General features: G+C 26.7%; 1 protein-coding gene across 4 annotated transcripts; it reads left to right on the top strand.

Annotated features, from left to right (window-relative positions):
* The first annotated feature begins 10,235 nt into the window (after window positions 1-10,235).
* Window positions 10,236-13,480, top strand: LOC114407109. Of its 4 annotated transcripts, none has more exons than XR_003665598.1 (7): window positions 10,236-10,344; window positions 10,420-10,468; window positions 11,073-11,158; window positions 11,489-11,646; window positions 12,334-12,421; window positions 12,759-12,825; window positions 12,920-13,480. XR_003665598.1 is itself a non-coding variant. In XM_028370082.1 (6 exons), the coding sequence occupies exons 3-6, from the start codon at window positions 11,508-11,510 to the stop codon at window positions 12,971-12,973; spliced, it is 348 nt and encodes a 115-aa protein (XP_028225883.1). In that variant the 5' UTR covers window positions 10,238-10,344; window positions 10,420-10,468; window positions 11,489-11,507; the 3' UTR covers window positions 12,974-13,480. The 4 variants fall into 4 exon arrangements, 1 of the variants encoding a protein (XP_028225883.1); XR_003665599.1 differs by lacking the exon at window positions 11,073-11,158 and having other exon boundaries at window positions 10,237-10,344; window positions 12,920-12,984; window positions 13,131-13,480; XR_003665597.1 differs by lacking the exon at window positions 11,073-11,158 and having other exon boundaries at window positions 10,237-10,344; window positions 12,920-12,984; window positions 13,136-13,368.
* The last annotated feature ends 388 nt before the right edge of the window (window positions 13,481-13,868 follow it).

Raw genomic sequence — 13,868 nt, 5'->3', positions numbered from 1 at the left:
AAGTAAATTGTTTTTTCATTTTCTACATATTAAGTATATTTTTTTTAGATATTCTACATATTAAGTTTATCATATGAACTTCCCTTTTCTTGGGATGAAGCATATTTTTTTTGCTGAATTTTGGATGAAGCATATAAACATCCACTTTATTATGTTTTTATTTTATTTTATATCAAAAGTGGTTTATTTTTATCCACCGACTAATAGTAATTAAAAGAGTAATTCTTTTGAGAGATGGAAATTACAAACATGGGTTTTGCATATAATTGGTGCACTCAGTTGAGTGTGCATTTTCTAATGCTTAGCCATTTGTAGACTTGACTTTTTTATTCTTATATTTTTATGAATTTTAGTAAAGTGCATGTATCTTTAAGACATGCATATATATGTTCTCCTCAAAAAAGACATATATATATGTTAAGAAATTAATATTTATTATCTTTAACAAAATTTCTTAAAAATAAAGCATCCAATATATAAGATTTTAAAATATTTTTTAATTTGATCTTTCCATGTTAATATTTATTTTAATTCTTTTTTAACACAGTCAAATTTTATAATGGATGGCAAACTTCATTATGTGCTGTAACCCAAAAAAAAGCCTCCATTATGTGCTGGACTCAGACCTTGAAAGTCAACGTAACTTATTGAAGATAATAGAGGCCAACTTTTACCCAATTATTAACAGTAGGTGAAAAGAATAATGCTTGTTGCACGGATTAAGAATTTTAGATGTTCCGTTCAAATAAAAAAAGAATTTTAGATGTTACGATTACTTTAGTGATTCACAGGGCCGTTCAAAAGTTATTACTGAATCATGAATTAAACTGAATTAGAAGTTAAAAATCAAACTATTTTTAATAGTAAACCAAATAAAAAAATAGTTTATCTGTCATTTTTAGACCGTATCAAAAACTGTTATTTGATGATTATCCAAAAATAAAAATCAGATATCAACGGCAAAAATTAAAAATAAAGTTATCAATAATAAAGATAAAAAAAAGCCAAAACAATTAAAGGTGGAGATTGAATAAAAAAACAATAAATACTGAAAATTTAGAAAAAGTCTAGTAGTAAGAGAAGTTATGATTTGTACTTTATAAATATTAGACTTAAATCTTATAATGAGAGTTGAAACTTATAAACACCTCCTATTTTAAGTGTGTGCCGTATTCATGGATCATTAGTATAATCTTTTCAATCATTTCATTTTTTTTTATCACATCTTCTTTCTTTGGATATTTTCTTCCTTCCTATAACATCATTAGATATCTTCTTTTTCTTCCTATAACATATTTCTCTTTTTGATTGTTTTTTTTTTCTATAATATCTTTTATTTAATTCATATTATTAATTTATTTTATTATATTTATAATCATATATTTTAAATTATATTAAACATTAAAAATTTAACACATTGACACATAGTAAATGATTTATGTAGAGGATACAAAACCTCTAAAGGAATAATTATTTCCTTCTTCGAATTTTTATGAGATAATGTTTGTTGACCAAAATAAACATCAAATTTACCGTCAACAGTTAGACAAATTAATTTTCAGTTTATTTAAATTCGTGAGAACAATTTCTTGTTCGATTAGGTTAAGTGTTTTGTACCGAACCGAACCGAACCATAAACGTTTACTAAAGTCGGATTTCGCCTCTCGAATTGACAGTTTCCATGCATTGTCGGATAGAGCCATGCATGGCAGTAGTGTAGTTGTGGGGTTTTCCAACGATAGTAGAGACTTATGTGTAAAAAAAGTATAACATTTTTTTAACAAAAATTATGATTTTTTATTAATAAATTATTGGTTTGATGGGTAATAAATTCAGTTTTCTTAAATAAAATTTTGAATTCAAATTTTGTTGATAAAAAATCGTGATTGAAAAAAAATATTCCAAAAAAATAGTGGACTAGGTTCCTTCGACATCGGATGTAACTTGGAGTGTTCAAAGTTCAATATTAAAAATTGTATTAAATAATTTTAAACTGTTAAATTGATAGAAATAAATTGAAAATGAAAAGACTTGACACCAATGTTATAGTAAAAAAAGGAAAAAAATAATATAAAAGACTAAAAATCAATTAAAATCTAACCCTGAAAAAACTATTTTTTTTACTATGGTTCAGTTTAATTTTCAGTTTTCATGGATTCTAATACACTTGTTTTATTTTCATTTAGTATTGTTTTTTCGTTTAAATGAGTTCTAATTGCATCAAATAATTTTTTTTTCTTCTTCATAATTAACTTTGACTTGTTCATGTTCTGGAAATAAAGAACCGACTTCAAAACTTAAGCTTGATACTATTTTTTTTGAAAATTTACTGATTAGATTAAAAAATATAATTACTAAAGATTTTCTATCAAATATATTTCTTTTTTTTCTCTAATTCTAAATAATTATTATCATTTTTTATAAGTATTATTAGAAATAAGGATACCATTAATTTTATTTATGAAAACGGAATTTTTTTTGTAATTTTTTTCATATTGAATTGAGTGAAACTTCATGACCTTATTAATATCATCAAGAAAAAAATTTATTAGATACTAAATTCTCTCTGCATTGAATTTCACCAACTCTAACATAAAAGGTGTGAGTTGTTATAATTGTCATAGGATCAATATTATTTCATTCTTTTCTTTATACGTGAAAGAGTAATTTTAAAATAAACGAATATATATATATATATATATATATATATATATATATATATATATATATATATATATATTATTCTTTTTATATTTTATATAAGTATTCTATTTTTTTAGAATTCAAATTGAGCAACATTTTTAATATATTTATATTGATCGATAAAATTATGTAATTACATTTTATACTTTCGGTAATGATTGTATGTGATTAACTTCATGTGTATTAGACATTTTACTTATTAAATTAAGAATAATGATACTGATTATAAATGATGATGTATAATGTTTTTTTTATAAGAGACTTATTATATAATTGTTATCATGGATAACTTTTTGCCATAAATCTAACCGAACTTTTTTCTTAAAAGGAAAAATGTAACTAAAGTGAACCGTGCATGAACCCATTACAAGGAACACCATAAACGCTTCCAGTAATTAAGTAATACACGTGTGGATTTATTTGGTGAAATTAATTTCTTCATCATTCTATTCAATTGTTTATTTAAATTCTGTATTTTTATTTTGATTTAGGTCTTTGTATTTTGTAAAGTATTATAAGTTTATTATTTCTAACTACTCCATCCAAAACGGACTAAAAAAATAGCGAGTTTTCCATAAAAAAGTGAGTTTATTGGAAAATGATGAAATTAAAATTAGATAAAAATATATAAAATTGTTGCACAAACACAAAGTAGCTTAGCGTTAAACCAAGTTAAAAGAAAAGACGAATATGTTGCATGGTACAAACATAAAGAATTAAATTTAAAAAATAGAGACTCAAGTAATAAATAAATAAATTTTATAGAAAAAAATATTGATTTTGTCAATTCAATTTTCTTTGGTTAGAACTTAGAAGAGCTATTCGTATAAATGGTAGCTTAAAACTTATCCCATGAAATACGCGTCAATAAATAGTTATTGTCACCCAATTGTATTTATTGTCATTCTTATGTAATTAAATTATATATGATGTTTTAAGTTCGATTGGCTTTTTAGTGTGCGACTATCAACACATGATAAAGACTATTAATGCATTATATTAAATATTTATAAATACACTAAAGAAGCAAAAAAAAAAAATTATGATAAGAAATTAGTTAATAGTTTTTCTATTCATTGCTCATGTAATCATGCACACATGTTAAATAAATGATAGTCTAATTAACAAAGAAGGAACTGATTGGATATATATCAAGTCTCAATAAATACCTCTAAAAAAAGTCTCAATAAATAAAAATGCTAATGATACTTTATCTGTCACACGTTTTTTTAAGAGTAATCAATTAAAAATTATTAAAAAACATCAATTTTAATGGATTTTATTTATCATTAATAATTATTTTTCTTGATTTGAGTATGGAATCCAATAAAATTATTGATTCTTAACAAATTCTAACTGATCAAGAATATTGAAAAAAAATTATAAGAGATATCGCTGATTATTTTACCCAAAAAATATAAAAAAATAAATATTTATCTAAATAATACAATTCAAAAAGTATTTATCTTAATGATATAAAATATCATAACAAGTGAGAAATATTTTTTTTTAGGACTTTAGAAATCGGTTCCCCCAAAAGTATTTTTTTAAAAAAATTGTTTTAATTTTCAAGATTCTAGTCCATATGCAAGAAACTAGTACCCATGTTTTACCAATACAAACAAACACATATAAACAAGCATTGAGCATTTAATTAAAGCTTTTCTCGGTAGAGATGCAGGTGGGCAGGAGGGAAACATCAATGTATCTGGAAAGACACATAAAAAATGTTTGATCTTTTGATTTCCCACCAGACCATTTCACATTCCAACAAGCACAGCAAAACCAACCCCCCACATTGGCATTTCATCAAGCAAGATGTGTTCACATGGGAAAGTGAAAGTGAAAGTGCAGAACAAACCCTTCAGGCTTCAACCATGGTCTCCTATAAGAAGACTCAAAAACGCAAACAAACCCATCACGGGAACTGGGTAACCAAGAATGCAAAAGGGGCTATGAAACGAAAAGGGAACATAGTGGATGATGCACCCAATGTTGAGAAGAAGGCATTACCTGAGGGTTGGTGTGGGAAGGTGGTGAAGATACAGTTATGGGTTTTAGTAGCAGTAAGCGTCTCTTTAGCCAACTTGAAAATTGCAATTGCGGGGGCATACAAACAAGCACCACACCTTTGTTGGTTATGAAAAAAAAAAACTACCAATGTGTATAAAAAAAAATACTACTTTAAAAATCGATTTCTCATGATCTAATTTATAGTAAAAATCAGTTTTAAAAGCATCCATTTCTCACTTGCTATAGTGTTTTTAATCATTAGCATAAATATTTTTGAGTTATATTATTTGAATAAATATTTTTTTTTTTTGGATAAAAAACTCATATATCGCTAGCATTCTAAAAATAATAATACACATTTCAAAGTTTGAATAAACTATAAAATATTAACATTTTATATAGTAAAACAATTTAATTAGTAACGGCAATAGGCATTCACACGGAAAAAATATTAACATTTTATATAGGCAATCAATATTTTTAATAAAAAATTATACTTTTATTTGATGATTAAGCATTCGATCTCTAGCATTTACCATTTGTAAGTAAATGCGACTTGATTCAAGAGCTGATTGCAATAATTGTTTCAGTTTGAATGGTCTATCATTCTTTGTTTTTAAGTCTTATTATTAGTCATCCACCAAAAAAAAAAGTCTTATTATTTGTCACATAATTGAGGTGTCACTTATAAGTCACGTGAAGTTAGGGGAATTATGTCCCTAGTCGTCAGAATTATGGCATTGCATATATAATAGAGTTGATAAAGTAATTTTACAAATATATTTAGGCTTATTTTAAAGATATTGAATAAGATTGTAAGAGTTATTAGATATATTTCTCGATATATATATATGTGTGTGTTCTGAACTCAAAAAGATATATTTGAGTTTTGTTAACAAATGTATTTTAATATTTGAATAAAATTTAGATTATCAAGTACTTTTTTATATGAAAAAACTTAAGGATGAAAAAAAACTATCATTTATATATGTTTGATAAACCCAACATTATGCACTTTGAGTGTGTTGCATTCTAATTTCTTTAAGTAAAATTTTAGGTTCAAAATTTATAAATAAAAAAATGCAAATGAAAAAATAAAGTCTATTAAGTTTTAGGGTTTTTAGCGTAAATTAATTATTAATAAAACTAATAAATACTTAACATTTATAGTATTGTGAAGAAAAAATTAAATATATCTTTTGTCTTTTTTAGTCTTTTTAACTAAAATTTATATTTTTTAATCCTTTAAATTCACCAAATACTTTTTTTATCACTCTTAACTAACTTTTTTAATAGTTTGAATGAATTATCGCATGAGGAACTAAATATAGTATTTCATGATTTTGACGAAAAATTTTATTTGCCAACTAAACATACATATTTATAAATTTGAGGAAAAAAATATTCTTAAGCTTTTTTATCAATAAAACATATTTAAAATCTAAATAATAATATATTAAAGTGGTCAAATATAATGAATATATGTAGATTAAGTGATTAACAGATACTTTTAAGTAACCTTTACATCCTGTTTGGTAAATAGAGGAGAATAATTTTATGCTAGTGCGTTTTCTTTAATTTAGTATTTTTTTAGTTAAAATAAATACATCACTTTTGAATTTATGTCTTATTTTATTTTAAAATGTATTAAACATATAACAGAACTTATTCATATATAATGTTCTATCATTTTCTAATTTATTTATTAAAGGCAATCCTATAATTTACTAAGCAGACTTATCAAATCGATAGTAGAGCAATATAGTGATGTATTAAAAAAAATATAGAAAAAAATGCAATCCCGTCACGATGTGCAAGTTACTTTTTCATAAATAAAATATGTTTTACCAAAATTTATATTAAAATTAGTTTAAGTCGATAATATTGTCACTTCGATTTTTTTTTGTTTGTTTGTTTTGGCCTCCGACATGCCACCTAACTATTAAAACCCACAGATGTTGTTGTTGACACTTTTCATATATTCACCGTAAAAGAGAATATCAAACCACTTTATCTTGCTAAAATGGGGCTTGCGTATAAGAATTGGTTAGAGTCAGATTATGCTTATACATTTGTGACCAAACTTATTAAAAAAATAACTAATTTTTTTTACAAGCCACAACGAGGGGCCATAAATTTTTTTTAGTTTTATGCCACGCAAAATTTCATGTTTTACGAAATGTATGTATTTTTCTCATTGTTACTATGATGGCTTCATGCATTTCCACGATTTCAATCAAGGACAGTAATCGGATTGAGTTTTAACGAGTATTCACAAAAATCATTCAAAATAACTAAGTTTTTTTTATATTAAATAAGTCTAGAGTATGTTTAATTATTTTCAATTTTTCATGAATATAAATATTATAATATTTAATTTTATTGATATTCACTTAATTTATTTAATATATTATATAATCAATTTTTGAAAGGTTTTTAAATTTTTAAATTTTTGAAATATTTTTTTAATGCATCATAATTAAAATTAGAATTATATTTGAATAATATTCAATTAAATTATATAATATATATTTAATCAATGCTCTTTTAATTATATTTTATCATTAAATTTAGTATTACAATTTTTTAATAAATCCAAAAAATTATTAAAACTAAGTGAGGGAACGATAAATACTCACTTAGCACAAGCCACAAATTTTAATATTATAATTATAATAACATTCATAATCTAGTAGTTTCTTAAATAAATACATTATAAGAATTGACATTTAAGTTAACTAAAAGATATATAATGATTTCAGATACAAATTCATAGATATCCAAATGGATAAGGATACAGATAATAGAATTATTATTTATGTGGATATGTATTTGACTAAATATATTTTTCTAAACGGAATCCAACATGGGTTGATTGCACAAGACATGAACATGAAGCGGATAATCGCAACCATAAGATGGGAATTAATTTCTACAAAGCCTTTGGATACTGATCACATCATCCACAGCATTTTTGAGAGAAGGGAAGAAGAAGAAAAAAAAAAGCATCTGAAAAGCTTTGCTAAAAGCCTTGCATTCATGGAAAAATCCCCCTTCCCATTTGTGGACATTTTGAAAGGATTGTCCCACCGACACTCAGATTAGGTTTTACATAAATTTTGAACATCAAGTATGCACTTTTAATGCCATAGTTTTACCTTGAGCTTCTAGCTACAGTTTCATATATAGTATATTTGAAGGGTTCGTAAGGAACAAAGTCTAACGCCAAGATCATTTGATCCAACTCATTATCAGTGTAAAGGCATGCATTTTCAATGCTCCATAACAAAAACAAAAACAATATATATATAAATCTTCATTTCTTTCTAGAAAGAATATAAATTTGCATATGACTTGCGTTGATCATGTTAGATCGAGCAAGTTATATTTTTCTTTCTTTTTGAAAGATGTTTAAATTATACTTTTTTTTACTTGTTTTAAAATATATATTCCTTTTTCTTGAAAATGGATATAAAATATATCATAATTCATTTTAATGTAAATAGATTTTTTTAGATATTTTTCCGTTTGAAAATGGATATTTTTAAATATATCATAATTCATTTTTAATGTAAATAGATTCATTTTAAATGTATCATTTTTTTTTATTTACTATCAATTTTATGACACTAGAAGATAATAGAAAAATTTTAAATGAACTTTTAAAACATACAGTAAAAATATTTAAAAAACATTCAGTTTGAACATGGTCGTAATTTTTTAGTCCCAAGGTAGGAGTCCAATCTTCATCAAAGTGAATGATTAATCATCAAAATAAGAAATAAAATTGATTAAATAAACAATTTCAAATAGCAGAGAGAAATCTGTTGTTTTATCTCTATAGTTTAAGGAGGATTGAACATGACGTAAGGTAAGGAGACAAAACATCTTACTACTTCAGAATCTAAATAATATACACATGAAAAAAGCACTACAATAGTACAATGCAAGTAATGTTTGTCTAAAAAATAATATTGTGACATAAGATAAGATAAAAATATGACATGAAAAAGTTCTAACACTGAATATAATTGAATTAAAAATACTATATTATTTTTTTGGACAAAAATTTCAGTATTTTGTAGATACACAAGTAAGCAAAGGTCCATTGTTCTTAGTGGGCCTTTAGTCCGTCTGACTTTTGGCAATGAACTAACTATTCACTAAAAAAACCCCGACGAGTAACGGACACCTCGTATAAAATTAATTGGTGGGCTTCGTGATGGTTTCTTCGTTAAGAGTTAAATCGAGACATTAGGTAGCAAAATGCTTTTATGCTAAATTATAATTTTGTTCATTTTTTAATTTTTTTATCTGTGATTTTGCTTTTTTAAACTTTTTTTTTTGCAATTTTACTCTGGAAATTTGAGAAAATTTGTAATTTTAGTTAGATACTCAATCTTGTATATGTTTATTTCTTTAAATTTTTACGTCTTAATTTATTAAATTATTTTTTATGATCCTTTAAATGAATTTGTTAAACTAAGGATCAAATTGGATGAAAATAAAAAAAATAAAAAATATAAAATTGAAAATAGGATCAAATTAAATTTTTTAAAATATAAGGACTAAAATTATAAAAAATAGAAAGATAAAAATTACTTAAGAATTAAAAATAATCAAAATTATAATTTGAATGTGTTTTTATTATTTTGTTGGCTGCCTTCGAGATTGTTTCTTCTTAAATTTTATTTTTATATTTTTAAAATGTAATTAAAATAAGTTATTACTAAAAATATTTAAATTAACTTTTAAGACAAAGTCTTAATTCGATTTATAAAGATAAAACACATAACTTCAAAATGTTAAAATATTACTCGTATAAAACGTGGGGTGAAGAATATATTTTTTGAAAGGGCTGAAGAATATTTTTAATACCATACATAGCTGTGAAATTTGGTCTGTTAATTGAGTCGATCCAGATAATGGATCAATAGTCTAATTGGTAGGTTAGTAATTAACTTAATTTGAACCGCTCTATATTAAAAATTTTAAAATTTTATATATATATATATATTATATAAGTATAACTAACATTATTTAATTAAGAAAAATTTATCCATAATTTCGTACTCCAAAATCTAAAATAACAATTGAAATATTAAAATTGATAATACAAATAACCTGTATTAGTAATAAAAAAAATGCAAATAGTAATTACCTAAATTAAAACATAAGTCTTATTTTCAATAAACAAAACAAAATTAGACACAAATCCAGTTTTCTATTAAACAAAAGGTGCACTCACATGATTGTTTTCTTCACTCCCATTATTTTTCCTAATGTGCACAACCCAGAGGTTTTTAAATTGGTTGGGTCACATATTTTCACAAAATTGGTTGGGTTTAACCAGACCATCCCGTGTCCAATACATGAGCGATCCAACGACCACTGATCTCGATTGAGCGGTTGAAGCCGAATGACTTTTGTAACAGTTCCTCAGTAATTTTTAATAGATTCACAGCTTAAAAATTAAACTCTATTGACTAATTGAGTTTCTGTACGGTGATTCTGTTCTGGCTTTAAATACTGTGATAGCGAAACATAAAAAAGATCTTTCTTTCTTACTTCCTAAGCTAAAGCACTGCTTACTCTCTGCACTGCACTATTCTTCTTCTTCTTCTAAAGGTTTTTCTCTTTCCCCCTTCCTTCTCTGCATTTTTATTCCTTTCTAATCTATTTTTCTTTTTTTTCCCCTTTCAGTAAATAACACCGTCATTTTCGTCTACACTGTAAATCTTGAATTCCTCTGGTAACCACTTGTCTTCTTGATGCAATATTGCAATTTTTGCAGTTTAATTTTGTTGATGATTATTATTATTTTAAGGTTTTATATTTGGCTCGATTGTGATGAATATTTTTCTCTCTATTACTGTTTTATTGGAATGGTGGTGGCGGAGTAGAAACTTGGTTCGTTTTGATTGCAGTTAAGACTAAGATTTTTGTGAACGGAGAAAAAGTGATTTATTGTGATCAAATCAATGTTGCGGTGTTGCTTGATTTTGATGGCACGGTTTTGTGGTGAGTGTGAGTGTTCGTGCTGTTGACTGTGACGCAAAAGTCAAATGAAAACTGGAAAACATGATTGAAGAAAAGAAAGAGAGGAAAAGGGTTTTATTGATTCATTTATTCGTTTCTGTTCTAATGTGTTTGATTTGTGGTGTTGTGTTGTGCTTGTGAATTGGTGAAGTTGATATGTGGAAAATGAAAAGGAGCTTTAAACATAATGCTTCATCAGCAATGTTTTGTTTGCAAAAACATGTGTTTCATGATGGCATAAAATGAGAAGAAAAAAAAAATTCAGACCCTACTTTTGTGTTTTGATTTGATTCATGGTTATCATTTTGCTCTGAGAGGGAGGGGATGCTTTGCATGAAGCCTGAACAGTTGGTAAATTTGCTGGAACTTTGGCTAGTTGGTTGACTGGTGCAATGTTGCTAATGTAAGATATATATATATATATATATATATATATATATATATATATATATATATATATATATATATAATGGAATTTTCTATTCTTGAAAAAGTTTGGTATAAAAAATAGACTTCAAATTTGAAAAAAGTATTATTTCATTTGGCCTCCAGTTATATAGATTTTTAAGGTCTAAATCTGCATTTTTAATTGTTTAATTAGAAGCTATTGTGCATGGGTACCAAATCTCCTTAAAGCTCAAACTATTAGGTGGTGGCATAGGAAATAGGAATGTGTTTATATTCCTAATTTCTTATTTCTTATCATTGATTTGTTCATATACTTTCTATGCAGATTAATAGGTTAGAAGATAATGCTGTACTGCTCCAAAAAAAAAATGGAACTAATTGGTACTAGTTCAGATGCCGTTCCCCATCAGAATCACTCTTCAAGGGGCTCAAGCAATGCTGGCAACAAGAATTTAACTGAGAAAGAAGTCTATGTAAACCATGGTATGTTTTAGTTATACTTTAGAAAAAATAATAATAATTAGCTTGCATATGTTAACACTCAACAATAACAAAAAAAAACCTCATTCATGGTTCAAGTTTCTCAAGTATCCAGTGAGCACAAGGCAATGTGGGCGGGCTGAGTAATGCTCATATTCAGTATTCAGGTTTAATAGGTTTGGCTCTGCAACAAGATTGATGTATTCGTGTTTAAATTCACAAGTAGTTTTGTTTTCCTCATCACTTAGAACGTAAATTTTTTCACTCATATGTTAGAATCCTATATTTTTTGTTCTTTGTTTTCTAGGTAAGTTGAGACAAAATGCGTAGTCATACCCTGTGGTTTCCAAGTAGGAAAAGGTAGAAAATGTAAAAACTAATCAAGCTACATAGTTTGGCATATGGTTATGTTAGTTGCTACACTTTATTCAATATGACACACAGACAATTGCAAACTTACAAATTAACTTAGCCAGATTGAAACAAACATTTTATAGAAAATATCTGATGTTAATGCTTTTCAGTCCCCTGAAGGCCTCTCAGGAAATACAAAATATATTAATATATTTTTTCTCCTTTTATATTGACTGCTATGAGACTCTTTTCGTAATCAACTTTCCAGTATCAAATGCAGTCCACTTGTGTGCCTCTTTGTGGAATAATTTCACGTATGCTAATTTTCTCATGCAGCTGAGTTAGCCTGGCATCAAATGAGGACAGAATGGGTTGGTGATCAATCAAAAAAATTACGGAGGTCACCTAAAGGTTCAACATTAAGGTATCAATAGTTTCACATTCTCACAAATGATTGAAAAAGTAGGGGGAGGGGGGTCTGCTCAGTCAATGATGTAATTATACTTTTTCCTATGTTCAGAAAAGAAAATTCCTCATAAGATTCAATCAGGTTAGACTTCAAATTTCCTAGTATATATAGCTAAATTACCAAGAACCTATAAATGTAGCCTATAAATGTAGCCAAAAGTCATTACTCTTGCTTATTATAAAATGGGAGGTCCAGAATCACTCTTATTGTTTTTACCTAATCCATCCACTAGGATTTTGGAAACCATTATCCATTTATATGTTGCCAAACATAACTTAGACATCTCTTGCAGCGTCACAAGGACTTATGAAGAGGTGCTTGCATCTAGAGAACCTTTTAAACGACCAATACTATTATCTGTAAGTTGTTTAGTATACATTCCTATGCTTTCTTTTCAAATTTGGGAAATACTTGTGTAAAAAGAAAAGAATGATGGTAAGCTGGGTTCTGCAGGAGATGGTAAGTTTTTTGGTTGAAATTTGGCTCGAGGATGGTCTCTATGATTAGATTACAGACAGGTAATTCTACTGTAAGTTTAAGTGAGAACTCGGCAGAGTTTTATTTGTGCCCAGATCCCTCGGAAGCACATTGTTTATATTTATACAAATCCTTTATCGCGAGATTGGTTGAAATCATTGAATGACAGTTTAATTGGTTCTCTTAGCACAGGTAGGCTTCATAGCAGTTTATGTCTGCAACACCTTGGATTTTTTGGTCAAATTGTGGCTGCTGCAGCTAAACATTCATCGGACTAGTTACGTTTTTTTAAACTAGAATGCATTTTCCATAGTGATAAGTGGGCAATCTCACTCAAATTTGTAATGAAATTTGAAAAGAAAATGGCATTTGCATTGCCATTGTTCAATAGCTTTCTAATGCAATTTTACTAGGAGTGTGCGAAACGATCGAACTGCATCGAAACATTCCATAATGAAACCATATATCATTTGAGTAAAAAAAAAACTCAACTATTTCTGTAAAACGGTTCAGTTGGAACTGAACAGTTTTTATTAAGTATTATGGTTCAGTTTTGTTCCGTCTTTTTGAAAAGAACCGAGTCATACACGAGTTGTGCAAAGAAAACCGAATCAAACCATAAAAAAGCAAACCATTTGAAAAATTTGAGCCATTTTTGTACTCGAATTTGATGACAGTTTGGTTGAGACGAACGTATGAAGAAGTGAAAGAGTTGAAAAGTGTGAAAACTAAAAAATAAGGATGGTTTGGTTGTGACGAGAGAGAGAGGCGGAAAGATTTAAAAAAATGAAAGGGCCATAAAAAAAGTTTTACATTACAAAATGAGATGAAAATAAATAAAAATGACACAACTTTCAAGAAAACCCATATTATATGTGTATGTATCTTGCAACTAAATGATAAAATGGATTATCCCTTTTTTTTT

Source organism: Glycine soja, chromosome 3, assembly GCF_004193775.1.
Source record: "Glycine soja cultivar W05 chromosome 3, ASM419377v2, whole genome shotgun sequence".
In the NCBI taxonomy this organism is placed as follows: domain Eukaryota; kingdom Viridiplantae; phylum Streptophyta; class Magnoliopsida; order Fabales; family Fabaceae; genus Glycine; species Glycine soja.
The sequence above is the reverse complement of the archived record's forward strand: the minus strand, read 5'-3'. Positions and strand labels throughout refer to the sequence as shown.

Excerpts from the sequence above, each read along its gene's own strand:
- LOC114407109 (XM_028370082.1), top strand. The coding sequence starts at position 11,508 with ATGCTGTACTGCTCCAAAAAAAAAATGGAACTAATTGGTACTAGTTCA. Across the intron at positions 11,647-12,333 it reads AGAAGTCTATGTAAACCATG|CTGAGTTAGCCTGGCATCAA; the intron begins GTATGTTTTAGT and ends TTTCTCATGCAG. Across the intron at positions 12,422-12,758 it reads CCTAAAGGTTCAACATTAAG|CGTCACAAGGACTTATGAAG; the intron begins GTATCAATAGTT and ends CATCTCTTGCAG.